The 26,437-nt window shown below is 42.5% G+C and overlaps 1 protein-coding gene across 2 annotated transcripts in view; it reads left to right on the forward strand.

Moving 5' to 3' along the window:
- Positions 1-3,116: 3,116 nt before the first annotated feature.
- Positions 3,117-26,437, forward strand: part of SLC35F1 (solute carrier family 35 member F1) — a 231,825-nt gene continuing 208,504 nt past the window's right edge. The window contains exon 1 of one of the 2 annotated variants that reach the window (XM_081945841.1): positions 3,117-3,808. In XM_081945841.1, coding sequence (XP_081801967.1) covers positions 3,651-3,808 — 158 coding nt within the window. In that variant the 5' untranslated portion in view covers positions 3,117-3,650. Of the gene's footprint in view, positions 3,809-22,469; positions 22,572-26,437 lie in introns of those variants that run through there. The other variant, XM_081945843.1, reaches the window with a different exon arrangement.

Consider the following 26,437-nt stretch of genomic DNA (forward strand, 5'->3'; position numbering starts at 1 on the left):
GAAGGTGGGAAAAGTTATATTTGATGCACCATAGATATGCACTTGTGTGTTCTATATAGCTATTATGTAAAATATGAAGGGGAACAATGTATCCTGCATTATAAAGTGGTGGATAACTATGGTAGGTTAACTAACTGACAAAAGTTGCTTGGGTGAATACTCCCTTAGAATAACAAGATTACAGGGTTCACGCAGTCAGTAAAGCCTATCTTAATTTCCTTTAGATATATTGTATGTTGTTCTGTTTCCCGTTAATTTGCCCAAAGCAGTGAAAAATAAATATGAGTTTACTACATATCATAGTAGTATATGTGGTATATCATTTTATACCATCATATGTAAATGAGAGAGAGAGAGAGAGAGAGAGGGAGGGAGGGAGGGAGGGAGGGAGGGAGGGAGGGAGAGAGAGAGAGAGAGAGAGAGAGAGAGAGAGAGAGAGAGAGAGAGAGAGAGAGAGAGAGAGAACAGCACATTTAAATAGTACGGCCAGGGTAAATGAAAAATGGAAAACTTTATTTAGTGTTAAACTCTTTTTAAAACAATTATATTTTTATTTAGGCTTTTAAAAATAAGATGAAAACTAATACAAACTAATACAAAGAAAGACAAAAGACAAAAGCAAGGAAGCAAAGAGAAAGCAAAAAGTGTAAGAAAATAAAAAGTTGAATAAAGATAGAAAACAAAAAAAAATCAAAGAAGTGTCTTCCAGTCTTCACAGTAGTTATAAGTACAACTATATTTTAAATCCACTCTCTAAAGTTACATCATTGTTCTTTTCTTTCTGTAATCTATCCTGTCTAATCATCAAAGTCATAAAGCACAAATTCATTTTTTCAACATTGCATTTATTTTTTCTTTAACTCAAGCTCAGCTCCTTGGGGACAATATGGACAAGTAAATCCTTGTAATTTTCTTGGCAGGAATGCAGGAATGTTCCCTTACTGACTTTTAAATTTTTCTCAATTTCTCAGTCTAGACTCTAGCCAGATTTGATCCTGCTTAGTTTTCTCTGATCAATTGAGACTGACTAGGGCAAAACACCACTGCAACAATAGCAAGAGAAACATTAATATTGTTATTTTTCATCGACATGCCATTTTCAGTAATAAAATATGTCCTAGTGGTTCACAGTAACGTCAATTGTTGGATTAGTTGTTGTTTTTTTAAATAAAAAATCCCCACAGATTCAAATAAAGCTGAAATCAGCTATTCAGAAACACAGAATGTAATAAGCCCATTAACAAATAAATAAAGATGGAAATAATCCAGGTAGCTCACTCTGCAAGTGCTGTTCTTATTGCCATGCAAAGAAGCCTTATTCAAATACAGCTTTGGGGAAGGGAGAGAATCTTTCTACAAGACTCAATGGTTGGCACCTGATGCTCTTGCCTGGATACTTTGTACTGCAGTTCCATTTATCCTGGGAATCCTGATCCAAATCTTGCATTCCAATAAGCACTCCTATCTCTAGCAATTTCTCCAATGTAAATGCACCTCCAAAGGAGGCAGGTAATGGTTGATGCTCCAACCCAGATGTCATCTGCCTTTTTGTGGAAGCAAGACTTTTGTTTCTCTTGCACCCTTTCCTTCACCTATGTCAGCACCACACATGTCAAAACCCCCACAAATTTGAGGTTAGTTCTCCACAAATTCAACCCAGCTGTGGTTCCTGAGTCAGAAATACACAGGAAGCCACCCTTTCTTTTCTTTCTGCAACATATCTTTAATTCTGCTGTGCTTCCAGAAGGGCTTCATTCCCAGATATTTCCCCAGTAAATCGGGAAAGTTGTAAGACAGGGAGATCGTTTTGTGCAGGGGGTCCAGGTGCAATTTTTATCCAATACCCAGAGAGCCACTGAAAGAAAACCTTGCAGATAACTTTGAGAGACACCCAGCAACTTCCCCGATGTCTCTTCCCCACCCTCAAATATAGCTTACATGTGGATCAAATACATGCTCCTTGATTCTGTTTTAACATTGTTTCTCTCTACCAGACCTTTTTTCCCTACTATTATCTCAGCTTGAATTTTTTTTAAAGCAGTATTTTGGGGAGTTAACTGAAGTAAAATTAGTACAGTATAGTCAAGGCTATGGTTTTCCCAGTTGCTGTGAAAGTTGGACCATTAGGAAGACTGAGTGCCAAAGAATTGAGGCTTTTGAACTATGGGGCTGGAGAAGACTCCTGCGAGTCCCTTGGACTGCAAGGTGATCAAACCAGTCAGTCCTAGAGAAGATCAATCCTGAACTGCTCTTTAGAAGACTAGATCCTGAAGATGAAACTCAAATAACTTGGCCACCAAATGAGAAAGAAGGACTCACTGGAGAAGATCCTAATGCTGGTAAAGATTGAGGGCAAAAGAAGAAAGGGACAACAGAGAATGAGGTGGCTGGATGGAGTCACTAAGCAGTAGGCATGAGCTTTAATGGACTCTGGGGAATGTAGAGGACAGGAAGGCCTGGAGGAACGTTGTCCATGGGTCGTGATGGGTCGGACAAAACTTCACAACTCACAAAAACAAATAGTAAAATTACCACAAAGAACCACTATACAGACCACACACAATGCATCCCAGCAAATGGACTTTATTGCCCACAAATAAGCTTACTCTTTAGCCTGTAAATTCTCAGTCATCCAGGTCATTGTTGTCCCAAAGGTGCTGTTTCTGAAGGCAACTGGGCATCTTGTTTTTTTTTTCTTGTCTTTTTTTTCTTCAAATAAAAAACAAGACGTCCAGTTGCCTCCAGAAAAAGCACCTTTGGGACTGAACTCTTTAGCTTTCTTTCTTTCCTGCCCTTACGCCCCCGTTCGCCAGTACCGTTGTGGATGCTGGGAGCTGTCCAAGGACCAGCGGTTCTGAAGGTAAGCGGAGAGTTTGAGCACCTGAGCACCGCAGGAAACTACAACTCCCGGCAAACAATTCCGAAAGGGAAAGGAGGGCAAAGGGGGAAAGATAGCGGATGGGAAGGTGAGGGCGTCCAATCCTGTCTGCTCCCTCTAGTGGGCGCAACTGAACTGGAAGGAGGGGGCGTGGGGGGGGGGAGACGGGGAGGGGGTCGCACGGAACGGGCGGCTTCAGCTCGGCTTGTCTGCAGCCGCACTCTGCCGTGAAGAGCTCCCCTCTTCCGTGCGCGCGCAGAGGCGGCTCCCTCGACCGGGCTGTGCAGACAGCGCCGAGCGAAGCGCTGCACCTGATCGCGCTTCGCCGAGAAGGAGAAAGAAAGAGAGAGAGAGAGAGACAGAGAAAGCGAGACGCCGGCTGGGTTGGGCTGGGCTGAGCTGCGGAGAGACAAAAGAAGAGCCAGGCAGCCCCCTCGAGGTTCCCGCGGCTGCCATCACTCCGTTTGCTCGCCGCACCCCTCGTTGGCGGACACTTGCTGCTGCTGGGGAAGGAGCGGGGAGGCTGTAACTGAAGGAAACTCTCCTCCCCCCCCAAAAAAGCCCCTCAAACCACCCCTTTCGCTCCATGGCCGAGCAGCCTTGAGGCGTGCGGCGGCGGCGCCCGGAGCTGGAGCCTCAAAGAGAAGCGCGCGAGCCCCCGCAGCCGCCCCCGCGGGCGCTTTCTCTGGATCTTCCGCGGGATTCTCGCCTCGGTGGCCGGGCGGCGCACGATGCGCCCTGCTGCTCTCTTCTGATCGCCAGCCCCACCGCGATGATTTCTCCGGATCAGCAGCAGCAGCAGCCCAACCATGTCGTGGCGACCATTGAAAATCTGCCTCCCGAGGGCATCGGCGGCGGCGGCGGCCGGAGCTGCATCTCCGCCCCGCCTTCCTCCAGTGTGCGCCAGAAGATCCGTAAAGTGTTTAACAGGTGAGCTGGCTTGGAGGGTGCCGCACGCATCCCGGCCACAATAGTCCCCTCCGCAAAGGTCGCCTTCCTTGGAAGGGGAGCGAGAGCGGCAGAAGGGGCCATTCAGACCCAGCATCCTAACAATGTGGGGTGCATGTGTATGTGGGTGCATTTTGACGATCTGTTAAAACGCTGGTTCAAGCGCCCTGCGGCTTCCCTAATCCCTTCTCCACCTCGGCTGGGTGGGTGGGGCTGAATCGGGCATGTACTCTGCACATGTTCGGAGTAGCCGGAGGTCGGCCCTGGCCTGAACTGGTAACGGATCGCAACGCTATAAAATCATAGCCGAGTACGAGCCCTAGTGGAAAACGCCCGCGGGGCACCAATGCATCCAATGGAGTTCCCACTGGAGAAGAAGAAGTCTCAGGCTGGGTGCTTTTGTTTAAGAGTTTCTGTGGGCAGGGATGGCGCGTGACAGAAAGGGTCATCCATTTTCTTCAGCACAGTGGCTTTGATAAAAGAGCATCTGTCATGATGGAGGGTAGCTTGTAAAGTGGATCCTTCTGAAAACCCTAGCTAGTTGGTGCTTGGGGCTAGCTGGTGCTTGGGAAAGGGGCAAAATGGAAGCCTGATTTTTTGGAAGCAGCATTAAAATAATACTGATAGCAGCCCACAGATGCATCCTCACCAGAAGAAAATGTGGGATGGCAGCAAAATCAATGTCCTGCCCTTTTCTTTTCTTGTCTCCCCCCCCCCCCCCCAATCCTTCAACTCAGCTTGACACAATGGAAGAGCCCAAACGTTTTTACACTGTGGTAGATGTTTTGGGAAAACTAGCTTCTCTTCCTGCTTTTGTGTCTGTGTGCATCTTGCAAAGTGCAAGGGAAACTTGATCCAGATATCCTGGAGCAGGGCAGGAATGCCGACTGGAAAGGCTAACTCTTGCGGAGTTCCTTTCCTGGCATAGGGATGAAGGCAAAGCTTCTCTATTTATGACCAGAGTGTCTTCTTTTGATCATGGCTGTGAGAAAAGATCACGTTTGGTTGGGGAAGTATAGCATTTGTGAGCTGCTCAGGAATCTTGTTAAATCTGTAAGAAAAAGATCTTTTTAAGCAACCCTTTCTACACTACAAGGAATCTTTCCTGTAGCTTACGCTGTGGATCTGGAATAATATAGCTTCATTTCCTTCTTTTCCTGTGAAAATCCTCAGCAGTGGGAAATGATTGTACGGTGCCATTTCAAGTCTCAGTAGGAAAATCTCCAAGGAACTTATGCCCGGTTTGGATTACTTGAGAGAGGAACATGAAGAGGGAAGGATTTGGAAACCCATCCAAGTTGATTCGTTTTATTTCAATGGTATGCATTGTGGTTATTTTTAGAATTCCAAACAAATGAAGCTTTTTCCTTCCTGACACTTTCATGGGACTCACATTAGTTCAAGTCTGCCTGTTCTTGATAGAGGAAAATTCTCATTGTCAGAATGATCTGAATGTATAACATACGAAGAGATAGAACATGTTGGTGAGGCAAAGCTAAGATTACCTGGGCAGGTAACCAATAATAAATAAGGGGAAAATATGGGAAAGGAATTGCACACATTTATGAAAGAATCTCTGTTTCAAGATCAATTGAGTTTAAAACTGTAATCACTTTCAAATGGTAACTCCTCGGTTTATTTGTTCTATGTCTGATGGAGAAAATGAATAGATTACCTTGAATAATCTCCTTAATGATATCTTCTTGTGTGACACACAGACCTTCTTGGGAATTCCTTGATTCTAGATTGAGGTAGGCAACCTTTTGATGACCATGAATGGCACCTAACATTTTGGGGGACTGGGCTGAGGACGTTGGAGTGGATGGGACCAATATCACATATAGATGAGGTGGAAACATTTGGGAGGAACCTTCATTATTTGATCATTAAAGTGTACCGTTTAGTTTTATTATAATTTCCATATTAAAATGGGACAAGACTGTTTTAGTTAGCCATTGTTTCATGAAAAGTGAGCCTATGAGCCTTGTATCCCCATTTGATGGGAAAGCAAATACCTTCTTTTGTCTCAGAAATGGGCAACTTGTGATCCTGCACTGTTGTTGGACTCTGGTTCTCTAAGTCCCAGTTTGTAAAGGCTGAAACTGATGAATTGGGAGTCATTGATTGTCAGACCAGACAGGATTTTTATGTGAATGTAGAACACATGTTTATGACTTTAAGGCTGGGAATAAAGAATGGCCCAAAGTCTTTTGATTCAAAACAATAAAAGCACCAGGTTTTAAAATTTGAGTCTCCCAACATATACTACTCTGTAGTAGGCAGATCTACTACATCAGTGCCCCCACCCCTTCAACCTTTTGGGCACCAGGGACCAGTTCTGTGGAGAGAGGTTTTTCTGCAGACTGGAGGAGACCTCGTTTCATGTGCTTTCTACATCCCACAGATGGGGCTTCACTTGTTTGTGTGGTCTGGTTTCTGGCATGCTGCTGGCGGGTGTTAATCCAAGGACCGGAGATTGGGGACCCCTATGCTACATGTATAAGACTGCTATGAAGCAGCTTATTTAGTCATGTTGAATCTGTGAACATTCTGCTGCTTATGAATGTAGGATTCTGTTTCTGCAACATTTATATTTAGTACCATGCTGGGAGATGCCAGCCATAATCAATAAGGCCAGTTATCTGGGATGGTGCAGTTGTAGTCCATTCCTTTGGAGGACTATCAGAGTTCAGTTCCACAAATGCTGACTAGGTTTGAAAAACCTGGTAGGCAAACCTGAAATAGGTGTCGGTTGGGAGTTGAGTATGGTTCAGCATGTTGCCTTGATCAAGTCATTGCCTTAGCTTGTTAAATGAACTATCTCATCAAGTGTTTGGACATAGCATGCTGTGTGTCCAGATAATTATGTTTGTTTACCTGGCTTTCAATTCAGTGTGCATGGCAAACCAGCATAGTAGCTCTACTGTTTTCATATCTAAAGAGGAGTCTTCTTGTACATACTGGATTCCAAGGTTAGAGTGCCTCTGAGTTTCATGAATAACAGGAGATCTTTATGAACATCAGTTTTTGTATTTTCTGCAAAGGAAATGCTGAGCTGAACTCTACATAGAAGATAATTCATTCTGACTTAAAGGCATGCTGCTTAACTCTGTGTGAATGAGGATATTCTGATCCAAGCCATCTATCATAATCAAATCACAGTTTTGGCTGTTTGACATATGGCTAGTTTATGGATTACTTTCTGTTCCTCTCATAGGATGATCCATTATATTAGCAGTCATTTCACTCTCATGATAACCAGCCATAAGCAGTATTAACCACTGCTCATCTCCAGAGCAAAATTGGAACTCAAACTCTGAAATAGAACTTTTAATCCAATGAGATATTGCTAGAGATAATTGTAAGTTGCATTATTTCGATGTCACGCTAACAACAGTTATGATAAATAAGAGTGGAAGAGAAGAGGGTAGGAATATTATATGAATGCTGCCATTTAGATGCCTATATACCTATATACTGCCATGCTGCCATTTAGATGCCTATATACCTATATACTCAAGCCAGACTACTATAATTAGAGAGTTAGAGAGAGAATAATGGAACATGTAATTAGTTGGTGTCATGAAGATGTTATCTCTACTTTTTTAGCTTTTTAATTTTTAATACCGTTAGCCAATCTTTTAATTCTATTAACTTTGTTCTTATTTATGCTTTTATATCTTGTGACATGTTTTAATTATAAACTGCCCAGATTCATTTAGGTGAGATGGGTGCTGTAGAAATGTGATGAATAAATGGAAAAATATTCAGCAGACACCAAGTTACCTACCTTGAGATTGAGGAATGCCCATGAATGCAACATTTTCAATGATGTAGAAATAATAACTCTTAAAGAGTTTTTTTTTCTAAAGTTGATATTTCAAATCTTATCATTCAGTGAACGATATGGAGTCTCGTATGGAGTATGGAGTCTTAATTAAGCCTCACTCCTAGTTTAAAAATGACTGCATAAGGGAGCGCAATTTAATTTCCCAAGCATTTCTTCAAATTTGTATTGATATTATATAGTCATTTGTGCTATCTTCTTTTAATTAAGTTTTAGGAACATATTAAAAAAAAATGTGTATATTTGTGTATGTATATGTATACTGTGTGTCAGAGGTGGGTTCCTACCGGTACGGACCAGTTTGGGCGAATAGGTAGTAACTCGGCATGCCACGCCCCCTAACTGGTTCTCTCCAGGGCACCATAAGTGCCACCATCTTGTTTTAGTACTGTGCATGCACGCATAGCACACATCAAATATGCGCATGCACAGTGCATCCCTGAGCAAAACGGGAGTAGCAGCAGCCAGAACTTACCCCTGGTGTGTGTGTGTATATATATAACAGAGAGAGAGAGAGAGAGAGAGAGAGAGGGAGGGAGGGAGGGAGAGGGAGAGAGAGGGACCTGAACTACCACAGACATTATTGATTGAATATACGTACATCCGTCTGAAAATTTTATTCAAGGTTCTGGCTCCAGAGGGCTTTAGATGGAATTAATACTTTCTTTCTTTCTTGTCCTTGCTTCACATTCCACCCTAGCATTCTTTCTTGTGCCTGGAATAAATTTCCCTTTTATTGCTTAACAGTTATTGTAATTGATAGCTCCTTGAACTAAAATAAATGCCAACCTAGCCTTTTACTGGACTGAATAAGCCTGGCAATTACAGTTGTGAGTTGTGACAGCTGTAAAGTGGGTGATCACGTTGGTTGTGACCTACAGTATAAAGCCCTGCAGGGCATTGGGCCAGGCTACCTATGAAGCCTCCTTCATCCCATTACACCAGCTTGTCCCACCCAGTCTGGCAGAGAGGGTATATTGCATAGCCTGTCAGCTAAAGAATTCCAACTGGTGGGAACTAGAAAGAGAGCTTTCTCTGCCATTGCCCTGCCTGACGGAATTTTCTGCAGCAGAGCACACAGTTGTGGGGCTGATTAGATCCCCCCCAAATCCTCACTTCAACTTTTAACTAATTGTAATCTCTTTCCTTAGAATTTTTAACTTTTAGGTGTATTGTTTTATATTTTAACATTTTAACATCCACACATCCACACTTCCATGACAGCCATGGACCTGACCCAATTAATTCAGGGCCCTACTCACGAGGGAGGCCACACGCTGGACCTTGTCTTTGTCTCTGGCCAGTGGACGAGTGATCTGGGAATAGGGGAGTCAACTATTAATCCCCTGTCATGGTCAGATCACTCACTTCTCCGGCTTGACTTCCCTGGTGCTACCCCCCGCTGCGGGGAGGCGGAACCGGAAGGTATTAGATGGTTCCGCCCCAGGCGCCTGATGGAACCAGATAGGTTCCAGATGGAGCTTGGGCCACCTCCTGTGGACCTGACCCGCCCCCGAGTGGAGGACCTGGTAGACGCCTGGAATAGTGCGACTACCGGGGCCCTAGACCGGGTGGCGCCTTTGCGGCCTCTCCTGCGGCGATGAACCACCCTGGCTCCTTGGTTTACCGAGGAGCTAAGGGTGATGAAACGCCACAAGAGACGCCTAGAGAGTCGTTGGAGATCCTCCCGTTCCGAATTTGACCGAGCACAGGCACGAGCCTATTTGAGGACGTACCTTGTGGCATTAAGAGCGGCCAAACGTCAACATTGTGCCGCTCTTATTGCGTCCGCAGATAACCGCCCTGCCGCCCTGTTTCGGGTGACTCGCTCCCTCTTGTTTGAGAGACCGCGGGAAGCCCCTTTACAGGGCAGAGCAGAGGAGTTTGGGAAATATCTACAGGACAAAGTCGCTCAAATCCGGATGGGATGGGCCCCTTTCAGTGGTCCAGTGGAGACGCCCGAGGCGAGTCTTGAGGGACCGTTCTGGGAGGAGTTTGACTCGGTTGCCATCGAGGATTTGGACAGGTTGCGTGGACGTCTACGTCCTACCATATGTTTATCCTGGCTTGTACTGGCATCCTGGGAGGTTACGCGCGACTGGCTCCTGGGCCTAGTGAACACTTCGTTGGGTGAGGGGTTTCTACCGGCCGCCTTGAAAGAGGCAGTTGTGAGGCCCCTGCTCAAGAAGCCTTCCCTGGACCCAACGGATCTAGTCAATTATCGTCCAGTCTCCAACCTTCCCTTTTTAGCGAAGGTTGTAGAGAGTGTGGTGGCACAACAGTTTCCACGTCACCTGGAGGAGAATGATTATCTAGACCCGCGCCAGTCCGGCTTCCGACCCGGGCACAGCACGGAGACGGCCTTGGTCGCGTTGGTTGATGATCTCTGGAGGGCCAGAGATAGGGGTTGTTCCTCTATCCTGGTCCTATTAGACCTCTCGGCGGCGTTCGATACCATCGACCATGGTATCCTGTTGCACCGGCTAGAGGGGCTGGGAGTCAGGGGCACCGTTTTACGGTGGTTTGGCTCCTACCTCTCTGGCCGGACGCAACGTATGTTGGCAGGGGAGCAGAGATCGACCCGGAGCCCCCTCACATGTGGAGTGCCACAGGGGTCGGTGCTCTCGCCTCTCCTGTTCAACACATACATGAAACCGCTGGGCGAGATCATCCGTGGTTTTGGGGTGGGATATCATCTGTATGCTGATGATACTCAGCTATACATTTCCACCCCGAACCACCCCAACGAGGCCGTTGAAATGATGTCCCGGTGTTTGGAGGCCGTACGGGTCTGGATGGATGGCAACCGACTAAAACTCAACCCTTCCAAGACGGAGTGGCTGTGGCTTCCGGCCTCCCAGTTCAACCAGTTGCTTCCATCTCTGGCCATTGGGGGCGAGCAACTGGCCCCCATGGAATGGGTGCGCAATTTGGGCGTCCTCCTGGATGCCTGGCTGTCCATGGATGACCATGTAACAGCCGTGGCAAGGGGGGCGTTCAATCAGGTTCGCCTGATGCGCCAATTGCGCCCCTTATTGGACCGGGATGCCCTACGCACAGTCACCCATGCGCTGGTGACGTCTCGCCTGGACTACTGCAATGCTCTCTACATGGGGCTTCCCTTGAGATGCACTCGGAGACTGCAGTTGGTCCAGAACGCGGCCGCGCGGGTGATTATGGGGAGGACTAGATACTCCCCTGTAACACCTCTCCTGCGCGAGCTGCACTGGCTTCCTGTAGTCTACCGAGTGCGTTTCAAGGTTTTGATTATGATCTTTAAAGCGCTTCATGGCACAGGACCTAGTTACATGCAGGATCGCATCCTGCCCCATACATCCCTACGACCAATCCGCATACACAGAGAGGGACTTCTTCGGGTGCCGTCCGCTAAACAGTGTCGGGGGGCGACACCCAGGAGCAGAGCCTTCTCTGTGATGGGCCCAGCCCTGTGGAATGACCTCCCCCGTGACATCAGGATTACTTCCGATCTCCGCTCCTTCCGTGTACAGCTGAAGACCCACCTCTTTCAATTATCTGGCCTGGCTCAACCGTAAATTTTTTCTTATTCCTCCTGACAGTCCTTTTAAATTTTAAATTGTGGTATTACTAATGGGGTATTTTAATGGTGACTTTTAATTGTCTAAATGTGATGTAATTTGTTACCTCCTCCGTGCATGTACGTGCATGTATGTCTTTGTATATGTGTGTATTTGGATGTTTATGTGTTTGCACATATGTTTTATGTTTTATATGTTTTATTGTATGCCGCCCCGAGTCCTGTCTGGAGAGGGAGCGGCTAATAAATTCAAATTTATTATTATTATTATTATTACACCGCCCACAGTCCCTCTTGAGGGAGATGGGTGGTACAGAAGGGATAGATCTCAAAACAAATGGTGAGAATAGAATAGGGAGGGCTCCCTTTGAACACTGTCTAGATCAGGGGTGCCAAACCTGATTTCATGGAGGGCCACATCAGGGTTGTGTTTGACCTTGGGGGGCAGGGTGGGCATTGCCAGCTTGATGTCACTCATGTCAGGGGTACCTGTGGGGACCCCAGTGCTTTGCCAGCAAAAATGGGCTCCCAATATCAAAACTGAGTGAAAACTGAGCTTAGGAGTGCTGAAAGCTCCATTTTTGCTGGCAGAGGATTGCAGGAAGCCGTCCCAGTTGAAAACAGAGATTGGGAGCCTGTTTTTGCTGTCAGAGGCACCACGGGCTGGTCCTTCACTGTTTCCAGGGTGGTCCTGTGGGCCAGATCTTAGCACACCTGGTCTAGATGCTGCAGGTTGAAATAGTATAGGACAGTGATGGCGAACCTTTTAGTCACCAGGTTCCCAAACTGGAACACGTGTGCATGTGCATGTGTCAGAGTGCCGGAAACCTGAAGACCAGCTGGCGATGGCGCACATGCTCACAGAGAGGGCTCTGTGTGCCACCTCTGGCACGTGTGCCATAGGTTTGCTGTCACAGGTATAGGATGCAATGGAGGAGAGCATGACCAACCTGACTAGCGAACAGGAAAATTGCACACTATAAAATTTTGTACCAGATTCCACTTGTAATATTTCTACGTGCCATCTCCTAGCTACTAAGACTAAAGAACTTTCTCAAACTGGTGGCCTCCAGATGTGTTGGGTTATGGGAGATGAAATCCTACACACCTGGAAGGCATTAAAGTGAGGCAGATTTGAGCCTAGTAATACTATTAGAAGGGGTCAGCTAGCAGTCTAATAACTGGATTAGAAACTTTAAGTGTCCGTTTACTCTACTTTCCTACAAGTAACAGAGTGAAAGCGGATAATAATTAACTGAGATAAGTAATATCCCAAATTCTGTAGCAAGGATGCTGTTTTCAAAATTAAAAAATGATTTTGAATTCTTTACCCTAAAAATGATACAGTATATGGTTAAGGCACCAGGCTGTAAAGTTGGAGACCATGAGTACAATTCTCGCCTTAGCTGTGAAAGCCGCTGAATGTCTTGGGCCAGTCACTTTCACTCAACCCAACTGACTTCTCAGAGTTGTTGTAGAGAAAATGGGAGGAGGGAGGTATTGGATATGTTTGTGGCCTTGAGTCATTTATAAAAATAATAAAGGTGGAATGTTAAACAAACAAACAAACAAACAAACGAAATCATAGATTTCCTCCAAAACTGCTTAATAGGGTGCTGAAGAGTCATTAAGCTGAACATGACTGATATTATTCATCCTCTCAAATCTTGTTTTGTTCTCCCATTTTCAGTACTTTATAAAATGTGGTACATACTGTACCTCAACAAATATGTAGAAATTAAAAACATGTATTTCTAATATCAAATTTTGAATTTGCCAGGTTCTTGATTGCAATATCAGTGTGTTCCTGGATGCTGTCCATTCTTTACAATCAGCTTTCGAATAATGACAAGATTCCAGACGTAAGAATAGAAAGAATAGTATTTTATGTACACTGAGAACATATGCACCAGATGAATTCCTTGTTTTGTTCTGTTCTGTTCTGTTCTGTTCTGTTCTACTCTACTCTGCTCTGCTCTGCTCTGCCCTGCTAATTAAAGTTAACTTGTTCTGTACTGGTTGATTATCTAAATATAATTTATACCTTCCACCTCAACTTTGCTAAGCAAAACCTTACAACAGGGGTCTCCAAACTTAGTAAATTTAAGGCTTGTGGACTCCAACTTCCAGAATTCAATTTAAGTTTGGAGAGCCCTGCCTTACAGCTTGTGAGGAGGCATCCAGTTTCATCGCTAAAATTCTGAGTGTTTAAAACTCAGGAGAGTACTTTGGCTGAATGTCTGAAAAAAATTAGATTGCAGATACTGTTTCTTGACATCTAAATTTAGCACCGTATTTTCTTGTTTAAATCCATCATTTAAAATCTTAATTAAAATAAGGCAGTGGTGGGATTCAGCATGTTCGCACCCATTCTGGAGAATCGGTTATTAACTTTCTAAGCAGTTCAGAGAACTGGTTGTTGAAAGAAATCTCATTTTGTTTTTTCACACTTTACAGGACTAATCCTTTAAGGAAGGCAGGAAGGAAACATTCTGGTGTTCTTTTCTAGCCTAATCTTTATTGCCCTGCTTACAGAAACTGCCTTTCCAGTTAACCCTTATTACATTGTAACAGCTAAGGCAAAGTGCCCATCGACGTGAGTGATGTTGAGTTGGCCACACCCACCCAGTCACATGACCACCAAGCCCCACCTACCCAGCAGGACATTAGGGCAGAGAATCGGTTGTTAAATTATTTGAATCCCACCACTGAAATAAGGTAATTTTAAATTGAAGGCTTCTCTTCAATGCCCTGAACTCTATGCTAATAGTACACACACACACACACAAACACACACAAACACACGTCCATTCAAATCTTCTAAGACCTCTGAAATGCAGGTCATGGATCCATGAATCAGGGAATAAGGTATTCCAGTATATAGTTTTATTCCAGAAAATAAAACTTAGTGATAATGTATACCAAAAAGCTAAAAATAAAAGCTGAAAATATTTTTAAAAATTTTAAATTAGCTGAGTCCCACTAAATCTCTTCCACTGAATTTGTTTGGAGAAGCCATGGGAACAAGACAGCCTTACTCACTATGATCAGACTTTGAATTATTATTACAATTAAAATAAGAATTAAAGAAAAATAAAGTATTCTTTTTCAACTCACAGTATCAGGCTGAGATGATCAGTCAGTTGATCAATTCCTGTTACAACCCAACATCCTCCAAAAGTTCACCTTACACCTGTGAGAAAAATGCCAGGAAGAAAAAAAAATGAATTAAAATGAGAATGAGAATTTTGAAGTGAATTATGGATGCTTCACAGTTATTATGCAACATTGTTTCTCGTGGTAGTTGCTGGTTTTTCACAAATTAGTTGCCACAGCAGTCTTACCAATACTGAGTATTTCTATCTAAGTCAGAAAATCTGTCTACAGTTGTATGGATTTACTGAAATTATAGAGAAATTTCTTTTAATTTAGACTAAACCGTAGAAAGCCAATTGAAGTGATTTGATGTCCAGGAGTGACTCTCCATTGAAATCACATTTAAGATTCCCAATATGGCCAAACAGGGATATTTATGGTCCTTGCCAGAAATATGATATCCAGATTTCCAGACCTGTTATTTAAAAACATGTAAACAAAGAGTATTTTGAGGGGGGAAAAATAATTCTAACAACAATGCATTTATTGTTTTTCAAAAAGAAACAAAATTTGTAACAACATGGTATCCTGGTCAGCAAACTCAACCAGTTAGTAAGGCAAGCAGCCATCTGTATGGCATTTCTTCTGTTAATTAAAAGAAACTTGAAGATCAGATGGGTTTGCCTTTGCAAGTCTTACACAACGAATGCTCCTAACCTTGAACACTTGAGCTTTCTTGTGCAAAATAAAAGAACGATTTTCTGATGCGATTTTGTGCAAAGAGGGAACAAAGAGCTCTTTAATTTCTTCTCCCATTGGGGCACTGGGAAAAGTATGAATTTGAAGCCTCTTTTATATCGCATTGCTTCCCCATCTCTTTTGGCAGCATCAAAAGCTATGTTTGAACTTTGATTGTTCTGTGTAAAATTAATAAGGTTCAGGAGTGTATAAATGATTGCACACCGTGGTTTGAGATTTGGACTCCAAGCAAACTTTTTCAACAGATGAAAAAGTGATGGCAACTAAATATGTACATTTAGGGATGAACATATTTTGGGCTCTAACTAGAGTCAGGTGCAAAATACATAGGAAGCTGAATAGAGAACTGAAGAAAATGGGCTTGTGAGACTATGTTTAGACCAGTTTTCAGTCGCAGTTTTCACCCATACAGCCTTCCATTTATAACTCTCATGACACTTCCCCCATTCCTAATGTGAGCAACCTTTCTTAATTTAGAAAGTGGAGAGGCATTTGGTTTGGTTTGGGAGGCAAGATTGACTTTGTTGTTTGTTTGTTTATTATTATTATTTATTTAATTAAATGTATAATCTCTTTTGCAGCAATCATAAAACAAATACTGCAGTTATAAAGCAGTGCTATGTTCATTAAGTAAACCATTGATCACTATGTTCACTATGGAGTGTTTTTGCCAAAAAGTGGAAGTAAATCATGGTTTTGGGAAAAAAATGACATAAATTGTGGTCCTGTGACCCCAGGCTGCTGCAAATGGCCATAAATGTGGGTTGGTTACTAAGTGTCCATAATGCGTGACTGTAGGGTGTGTGGCTGTGGCTGTCAGAACTTCAGAATTAGGTAGTAACTATATTTGGGGTGGTGTTGGTGTCTTTTGTAAGACCTTATATGTGAACATAAACAATTTGTGTCCAAGTAAGACAGGGTTGCATATGCTCAGAACCTCTTCTACCATGTCATCTGAAAATTCAGTAGTTGTATGATCATACAACTACTATACAAATAGAGCCCTAAAATAGATATACTACAGTATATCATTATTTTTAAGAAATGGCTGCCCCAGGTTAGCCACAGCTAGTTGGCCACAATGACGGTGAGATGTCCTAGACCAGTGGTGTCAAACGCTCATCATCACATTGTCATCACATGACATATTGTGACTCCCCCCCTTCACTAAAATGGGGTGGGCATGGCCAGTGCGTGACGCATCCGGGCCACGAGTTTGACCCCCCCCCTGTTCTAGACCCACTGCAGCAGACATTGCTATGAGTAAAAGACAATTGAAGGAATGAGTTGAGGGAGAATTCTTAACCACTGGAGAAAGCCAGTGATTTAGCTTTGTCTGTATATACAGCTAGCACATATATAGCTGGGCCTTATCGGAGCAGCCTGACAATTTTATTGATGGGCAGGAAAAGCCAGACAAACTCATTTATTCTTTTAGGGAGTTACGGCACTGCAAAGCTTAAGAACTCCAGTGCTATCTCCCTTCTATCGGTCTGATCTACTGTAGCTCAAGGAAAGGTTTATTTCCTCAATTAAAACTGTTTCTTTTTCACATCCCACTGGAGTCATCCATTTGGGGTGGGCTGGGGGAGTTATACTTGCAGTTTGAAATAGACATTTCTCTTTCTGAGGAAATTGCCTTAAGAGGCCAGAAGTTTCAGTTTCAGAAATCTGGAGCAGACCAGTTTGAGAAATTGTTCTTTTCCTTTCCTTTATTTCCTCAAATATTGTTCTTTCTCTTCTGGTTGTATACCGCACAGTAGTCATTTGTAATATGAAGAATCTGCGCTCCTTCAGCTGTCACTAAATCAAAACCTCCAGTGATCCCAATCAGCACTGCCAGTGGTCTAAGATGCTGGGACTTATAATTCAGCCATAACTTAAGCCATAACTCCTCAGGGTGCCATCGGCCAAGCAGTGTCGGCTGGTGACCCCCAGGGGGAGAGCCTTCTCTGTGGGAGTGCCTTCCCTCTGGAATGAGCTGCCCCCGGAGCTCCGCATAATCCCTGACCTCCGGTCCTTCCAACACGCCCTAAAAAGTTGGCTTTTCCAGCAAGCCGGCCTGGCCTGTTAATGTTAATTTTAATTTATTTTAAATGTATTGTTTCTTTAAAAAAAATCGGTTTGGTCTTTTTGGAAATGGGTTTAATCTTTTTTTTAACTTTTGTGATGTATGTTTTTAATGTTGTACGCCGCCCTGAGTCCTTTGGAGAAGGGCGGCATATAAATCCAAATAAACCTAAAAACCTAAACCTAAGGGCCAAAGGTGCTTCATATCTTAAAGGCTCTTCCTTCCTAGAGGGTGGTGAAGAGAGAGCAATATCATTGCCCATTGGTCAGATGAGATATATCAGGATATTAATTCACTATATACGCAATGCTATTTAAATGATGGCATTTTAAAAGAAGCTGCAATTTGTAAACACTGGGGCTGTGCGAAGCAAAGGGAAAGCCACAAGTGAGGAAAACGTAGTTTGGAAATAACCTTAGTCTCTTACGTGGCAGAAAGGAAGGAACAACTATCCAGCATTAATGACAGTGATAGAAGCTGTAAAGTAAGCACTTTACACTCTGCACTCTGGCTGCACTCTGAAGCAAACTTTTTGAAGTAAGGTGATGGTGATTGTCATGTAAATACAGTGTTTATTTCTACAGAGCAATTTCCTTCTCTATTTTTTATCTGAACTCCTGTGAACAACAGTCAGCCAGGATTGTTCACTGAATCTTTCTTTGTTCACTGTAGCTCGATGATAATATCAGGAGACACTGTACATTTTCACATTCCCTGAAGCTATTTAATTGGATGCTTCAAGACACAGGAGTTTGGGCTGAAGGAAGCAACAATTATTCATTGGATGATGTCTGATGTTTCCAAAAGCCTCAGTCAAAATGACTAGTGATAGTAGTTTTTGTCTAGCAATATGTTATGTATTGTATATTGTTGTCAGTTGAAGTTCTCAGTCTGGTCCTCTGTTGGAGCAGGAAAATACTCTCTCCTGATTGGTTGTGGGCTGATCAGCTTCCCTATAAAAGAAGCTGGGCCAGCAATATTGCCTCACAGGCAGTATTGAATAAAGAGCTGTTAGAAGTCACTCAGGCCTTGCCTCCATTCTTCACATAGAAGGTCCCAGATTGTCAATTTTTGCATTAGCTGAAACTTCAATCTAATAAAAAAAAATTCTTCATTTTAAAAGAAATTTAATTTTTTTCCTCTTAAAAGAAATGCGCTCCGCCTTCCCAGCATGGAAAACCATATAAACCAGGAGAGATTTCCTTTGTTGCAGACCAACATGGAAGCAAAAAAAAAGGCTAAATTATCTTGAGTTTTGAAAAATATGTGGCAATATCCTCAAGTCATTTATGCAATTAAAACTTGTGGTTGCAGTTTTTTTTAAAGCTCTTCTGTGCCATTGCTTCCTGAAAAAAAGGAAGAAAAAGAAAGTCTCACAAGGCAGCGCATGCACATTTAAATCACAAAGGTTGCTAGCGGGCTTCCAGAGAGACATTGTGGGATTGTGCAGCTCAGCTTTTGTCACAATTCAATATGGAACATTGCTGAAATGGGAGTGGGGGGGAATCTTTTTCCATATGTGCTAGAGATGAAATTCCTAAAGTGGCGGCGGGGGGGGGGGGAGAGAACAATACTTAAACGGTGTTAATGGGACTTTCAAGTAGAAGGATATTATCATCAGAGGCATCTTCAGTTTCTGATCTATTGGTCAACATGATGAAAACAGCATTGTGCCATGCAATGCAAGCAGATGTACAAAAGGAGCAGAGTTGCATCATGATGGATAGGCTCTGCTTTCATTATCCTCCCCTCCCCTCCACCCCCACTTGACCTCCCTTGCAGATACTTCTGACTGTCAGATCATGCGCAGCACTTAAATGTTCTTTGGCTCTGGGTATAATGCAGTGAAGTTCTCTCTAGCCTGCATTTTATTTTACACTTTCTTAGCATCCAACTCCGTATATTTGGAAAGAAGAGATGTTTATGCACAATTCAGAATCAAAATAGCGATAGAGCACCAATAAACACTGCATCCTAAATACATCTAATGATTTGTGTACAGGAATCTGGGGAAGGACAGGGCTTTCTTGGACCATGTCCTTTGATGGGACAATTCCCATGAAGGTGTGCTGCTTAGCGTGATATTCCGAAGAGCTGTGCTTTTCTGGGTACCTATGATAAGGTAAAGGTTCCCCTCGCACATATGTGCTAGTCATTCCTGACTCAAAGTGGGGTGTGTGTGCCCATCTCCATTTCAAAGCCAAAGAGCCAGCAGTGTCCAAAGACATCCCCATGGTCATGTGGCTGGCATGATTAAACACTGAATGCTGTTACCTTCCCACTAAAGGTAGTCCCTATTTTTCTACTTGCATTTTTACGTGCTTTCGAACTGCTAGGTTGGCAGAAGCTGGGACAAGTAACAGGAGCTCACTCCGTTATGCAGCGCTAGGATTCGAACTGCTGAACTGCTGACCTTTCTGATCGACAAGCTCGGCATCTTAGCCACTGAGCCACTGCGTCCCTCTAAAAATCCCTCCACCTGTGATAGGCGGAGGAATTTCTCTCCCCCTTTCCCAGATTCAGCTTTGGGAAAGGGGTGAGTTAGTGCCTCTTGAACCGGGGAGGCTTCGAAAGAGCAGGCACACAAATGACTTCATAGAGAACTCTGGGGAGAATGGACAGAGCAGCTTTAATGTGCTAATGAAGGGAAGACCAGATGCCAGAAGTGATCAGAGGAGCTCTTTGTGAATCTGTCTCTTTGAGATGGCTGAAGCCTCTGTCCTTATCATTGCTGCTGCTGCTGCTGCTCACAGGGCGGGGAGAGACACTGAGGCTCTTAGTGAGGTGTTCCTCGCCTTAGCTCAGCAAAGAGCCCTATAAATCAACACCCGAATGCTGATGAGGGTAACTCGTCAGGGCAGAGCAAAGGAGGAAAGGCAGTTGTCAGGGTTCCAAATAGCACCCTCAATAAAATAAACGTCCGAGGTTAGAGATTCCTCAAAGTTCCAATTTATTAGAAGTGCCATGTTGGCACAGCTGGGAAATTGGAACTTTGAGGACTCTCTAGCCTCAGACTATTATTTTATTGAGGATGCTGTTTGGAACCCTGTCATTAGTTCAGTGTATAGAACTTTTCTTCAGGCATCTGGGTGAGGCAGATGTCAGGAAGATGGGCTTTGTCTTGAATTTCCATGGTTTCTGATTATATAGCCCACCATCCTCATTGATTGTTGCCCTGATGATAGAGGTTTGTGGATGTTGTGGTTCAAAAGTTGTGGAGGGCACCAGATGAACACAGGAAAAATGGAGGTAGGCATGGAGACGGCAACTGATAGATTGTACAGTTCTGTACTCAGTTCATCCAAAACAGAAGATTAAGGACATTGTTGGAGGCAAAGGAGAAGATTGAGATCTTATAATTCACAAGATCTGTCTGTTTAATACACTGATGACTGAAATGGACAAATTATTATTTATAAATGAAGGCAAATATACATGTGCCAGGATAATATTGCAGGATCCAATCTGGGTCAGTCAACAGGACCAGAGGTTTTGTCTTTTGACTAGTGAGAAGTTTGACTAAAGATGGATGCCAGCATGAGTCCGAAAGCTAGAAGACAAAACCTCTGGTCCCAGTGACTGACCCAGATTGGATCCTACAAAATTGTTCCTTAATCCCAATGTTTGAGAACCTCTGGAAAATTTGCATTGGGAGGAAGACTTCACCTTTCTCAGCATTAACATTCCAGTCTTCCTTAGGAGATTTAATGGTCTCCCTCTGAAAACTATTGAATAAAACTTTTAGATCAAGTCTGCTTTTCATATTGTCAAGGTGATGGACTAGGTTTTCCGTTGCACATTTCCCTCACTTTTCTTTCATCAGACTTCAGATTTCTTTTAATTTGATGGTGAAAATGTGAAGTCTTATAATATGTTGAACTGTGGCTCAGGTTATGCTTGATAAACTATGATGATATTTTAAAATGATGTAGGTGATAATGAGTTAAATCTATCTCGCTTTACTTATTTCATTGGGTTGACCTAGTATGAGCACATCTTGGTCAGAACATTTTAAAATGCTTTTACCTGTATGTGCCGTAGTTACTAATCAGATGGCATTTTCCATTAGTTACCTGTTGGGTAGATAACTTGTAATATCAGAATCAGAATCAGAATAGATCTGAAAGAGACTTAGAAGTCTTCTAGTCCACCCTCCTTCTCAAGCAGGAGACCTTATATTTGTGATGGTGGACCTCTGGCACGTGTGCCACAGGTGGCACGTGAAGCCATTTCTGAGGGCACGTGAGGCATTGCCCTGTCAGCTCCAGTGCCTATGCGCTCACTGTCCAGTTGATTTTTTGTCATTTTTCAGCCTCCGGAGGCTTCAGAGGGCGAAAAACAGCCCAATGCGCAAACCAGAAGTTCAGGAACAGTTTGCACATTGGGCCGTTTAGGCAAGCGTGACCCCACCCACTTTCCCCCCACTTTTGGCATGCCTCGACAAAAAGGTTAGCCATTACTGCTCTATACCATTTCAGACAAGTGACTGTCCATTCTCTTTTTAAAAACCTCCAGTGATGAAGAAGTACCCACAACGTCTGAAGGCAAGCTGTTCCACTGGTTAATTGTCCTCCTCACTGTTAGGAAGTTTCTCCTTAATTCCAGGTTGCTTCTCTCCTTGATTAGTTTCCATCCATTGTTTCTTGTTTCTAATGCTTTGGAAAATGTGACCCCCTTCCTCTTTGTGGCAGCCTCTCAAATACTAGAATACTGCTATCATGCGTGTCCCCCCCCCACCCCCACAGTCCTTCTTTTCTCTAGACTAGCCAAACCCAAATCCTGCAACCGTTCTTCATATGTTTTAGTCTCCAGGCTTTTAATAATTTTAGTTGGTCTTCTTTGTACTTTTTTCCAAAGTCTCACCATTTTTTTTTGTAATGAGGTGACCAAAACTGGATGTAGTATTCCAAGTGTGGTCTTAGTAAGGCTTTATAAAGTGGTACTAATGAGGTACTCTTTCGGCATAGAAATCATGGTAGTATACTAATTTAATTGTGTGGGAATAGACACAAAAGTAAGTCATACTGGTAGTTAAAGTAAACCCAATAGGATCACTGGGATTTAAATTAGTAATTTAAATCTCATTGATTTCAGTGGCTTTATAAAAAAAAGTGCTACCCGACAACCTCGAGGGCAAAGTACATTAATATGCCTGAAATGTAACAGTGTTACCAAGGTCATTGTTTATTTGTTTATTACTGCTTACAATTAATGTTGATCCCTGGCGATTGCCTGGACGAGTCTCTGAAGTTTTCTTTGCAGGATTTCAGAAATGCTTCCTAGGCTACGACAGAATGATTGGCCTAAAGTGACCCAGCTGGATTCATGCCTAAAGTGGGATTAGGACTCAGGATCTCCTAGTTTCTAGCCAGGTGCCGTAACCACTATACCACATTGACTCCTTCATCAAGATCATGTAGGTATGAAGAATGAGTCAGGAAGTCTGTGTAATAGGGGTTGGGAGTTCTTGTTCCACAGAGAGAAATGTCAGCCTGGACCTTACTGCAGGGCAGCGGTTACCATCTCCATTGCTTGTGCAGGGTTGGAATGAGGAGGAACTTCAGCAACAGTATTCTCTCTCTAGTTGCTGGTAACTAAAACTAATTGAAAATGAAATGCAAATCAGCATCAGGTCTGGTCTTCCAAGTTTGTGTTGCTCAAATGTGCCAGGAAGATGTCTAGGTTCGCTATCAGTCTCCATGAATTTAGCCGTGATCAAGTTACTTTATATAAAGAGACTTCTTTTTGTGCTTGTTTTGTTACTACAGCTCCTACTGGTTTTTATGCTGTGGAGACTAACACAGTGCTTGAGTTATTCTCTCCCTCCTGCTTCCTCTTTTTCTCCTGATTGCCTTCAGCTGCAGGTTTTCAGTAACTGGTCCATCAACCTTTCAGCAGCTTAGGAGTTGACATTTCCTTCTCTGATAACTTGCCTTTTTATTGCTTGTGGTGGCTTAGTGAGCGATATAAGTGGAGAGAGTCTCCCGGGTTTTTGCTGCTTGTCAACAATTCTGTTCTATCATGAGAGCTGCTAGAACAAGCCAGGTACCAGAAGTGACAACATCTCTATGAGAATTAAACAGCTTTCAGGTGAGAATATGTGAAGTCCGGTGAGATTTCAGCTACTTTAAATCTGTTAAATCTTATTTTAACTTTTAATATTTGCATGGCTATGGAGAATTACATAATGATGCACAGTACAAAACATATAAACTATATGTACATGTAGTTTATATGTTTTGCATATATATGGCTGTGAATGGGCAGATGTTATTATTAATGTGTGTTCATTTTATGAAAGCAATAGTAAGCCTTATTGGATTGCTTTGTACAAATATAGTCTGGATTATTATAAGAAGGAATGATAAAATCTAAAGTATTGATTTTGAAATTTCATGGCAATATGATTTTGAAATTTCAAAATTCCGCTTTTTCTTCAAAGGCAGTATACGTGTCAAATGAGCTTGGTGCAACAGATATAATTGTTAGTTAAGATTAATTGATCTTAGATAGCAATTATACCTGTTACACCAAGCTCATTTGCCACACATTCCATTGTGAAGTTTTGTTGTACATCTATCTAATAATCTCATGGAGGTCAGCATCAGTATTCACTAATCTTAGTGAATAAATGCCAATAGATTCAAAAGGTTTTTCAGAATTAAGGATGTTATTTGTAAAATAGTATCACAGTAATAACCCGATAGCTGCTGCTCTAATGCTGATAAATGGATTAATTTGGGTTTGGTAATAAGACCCTAATTATTGCTTCCCTGGCATCCAAATTAATGGGAACCTATAAACCAATTTTCACTGGGTGCAGAAGGCAGTGTTCAATGCTCATTAAAATGTTAATTTGTCAAAGGTGCAATGATGCTGGTGTATCAAGAAAGTAAGTGATGTTTTATATTATGTTGGAAAGACTGGAGAATAAAATCTATAAGTTCCCAGTATGCCAATTTTTACATTGCTTTGTTAAACCTGCACAATAATTTGGTGATATAGATATCTGATGAAAGAGATCTGGCTAGCAGCATAAATCATGGCTTTAGATCTTCTGTATACTAAGCAGTGGAGGGATTCAGCCAATTTGCACCACTTCGGGAGAACTGGTTGTTAACTTTCTGAGCAGTTTGGTGAACTGGTTGTTAGAAGAAATCATTAGGGCAGACAACTGGTTGTTAAAACATTTGAATCCCACCATTGATACTAAGTATACGCTGTAAAATGGATTTCTGGTGGCCTTCCTGTTATCCATGGATAGCAAAATATTTACAACAGATCATTGATGGATTGGATAGTATCATTGGGAAAGCCTCCTTTTCCCAGGCAGTCTTCACACATGGTGGGATTGGAACTTCCCAAACTCTTCCCAGATTAGGAGAGACGTTTTAAGGGATTGAGCAAAGTGTATGTGAATTTATCTTAGTTAACATCTAGTTGCGTGAGACCCTTGATGCTTTTTATGCTATTCTGAGTGTTCATCAACATTCCATTTCCTGAAGGATATTGTGGTGGGACTGTTTCTCCTGCTACATTTACTGAAAGTTCCCTTAAATTACCCTCAAGCACTCGGTATTTTTATATGCTTTTTTCAACACAAGAAGTCCTGCCAGCTTCTACTCTCGTGGCATTGTGTAATAAACAGTTGAGGTTGGAAAGCAGCCTTTCCCAACCTGGCATCTTTCAGGTATATTGGAATGCAATCCCCACAACTCCATATGACTGAGAGTCACTGGATTGCAAAATGTTGAGGGAAATTATCGAGACTTGTCTGAGCTAGTTCGATATAAAGAGTAAAGAAGATGACCTTGATAGAAATAGATAAGAAACAAAATATACACAAGCAGTTCAAAGGGATACCACTCTAATTCACATAGTATAAGAAAGGGCGGAGGCACAGCCCAGCACAATCAGACTGTCAAGATTGTATTGCTATAGTCATTCTCACCCCAAAATAGTTTCAGTCTTGTGAAATTGATTTTATGTTTGGCCTACCTAGTGGGACTGACATCAGCAAAAGAGTTGGAGAATGCTTCCAAAGCTGCACAAATTAAAATCTACAAAATGATTTTTGCTTTTTATTAAAAAAAATAGAAAACCCAAGGTAGAGTGTGCGCAAAGCAAACCCTTCAGTTTACTTCCTCTGTATTTATTTAATTACATCTATTTATGATTGTGTACCACCAGTTCCTTCTGACTTTTCATTGATGGATAAGTATTTCTGAAAGCTTATCTCACTTAAGATCATACTGTAAAAGTGATCTGGTAGAAGATATGAAGCTACCAACTGTGTTGCATCCCCATATTGCAGGGGTGTCCAAACTTGGCAACTTTAAGACTTGTGGACTTCAACTCCCAGAATTCCCCAGTCAGCTGGCTGGGGAATTCTGGGAGTTGAAGTCCACAAGTCTTAAAGTTGCCAAGTTTGGACACCCCTGCCATATTGTTTTTAGAATAACTAGTGGGAAATAGTGGGAAATAAGGAACAGTGAAAGTGAATGTACACAATGATGTCCTTTGTGAGCCTCAATGGCTAGAATCATATTAGGATGCATATCTTGCAATAATAGGATTTCTATTTATTCTAATGTGAATTTTATACAAAAAGTATTTTGTGTGTTGAGGTGCACAAGATGCCTGAATTTTGTTCTTCCTTTTTTGCTTTCTACAAGGAAGTTACATGAATCTCTTTGATAAGAGGCAGGAACTCTTTCCCTTTCCCGAGAAAAGTATGTTTTTCTCTCTGGGCATGCATTTCTTCTTCCCGCCTTAAGAATCCAACTATATTGTGTTATTCTTTTGAACCTTGGCTTCATCTGTTGGCATGGCAACACTTCTGCATGGATCTGTGAAATTTTGTGAATAAGCCAGTCATCAGCAGTTCATTAACACAACTTCTGGGTAGATTTTTTTTAAAAAAGCACATGGGCACATTAAGAGATCATGCAATTCAGATTAAGGCCCCCCGTGGCGTTTCCCATAGTTCATTCGGCATCAGCTTTTAATTGGTATTAGGGCGTGAAGCCTCATTGGAAAATATTCGGGACAATTAGACACCTGCCCACAAAACCTAAAAGATAATGCCTCTTTGAAAATGTGTAGAGTTAGCCTTCCAAAATATACATCACTGTCATCTAGCCACAGAATTTTCATCCTCTGAATACAGTACCAGCTGATCAGTCCTATATTTGCATAGAATTGCTTCAGCATGGTTTCAAATCTTGCAGCTATATATTAAGCTATATATTAAGTTTGGAACATAAAGCATTAAAATGCTCG

Source organism: Natrix helvetica (genome assembly GCF_964273705.1).
Source record: "Natrix helvetica genome assembly, chromosome: 2".
In the NCBI taxonomy this organism is placed as follows: Eukaryota; Metazoa; Chordata; class Lepidosauria; order Squamata; family Natricidae; genus Natrix; species Natrix helvetica.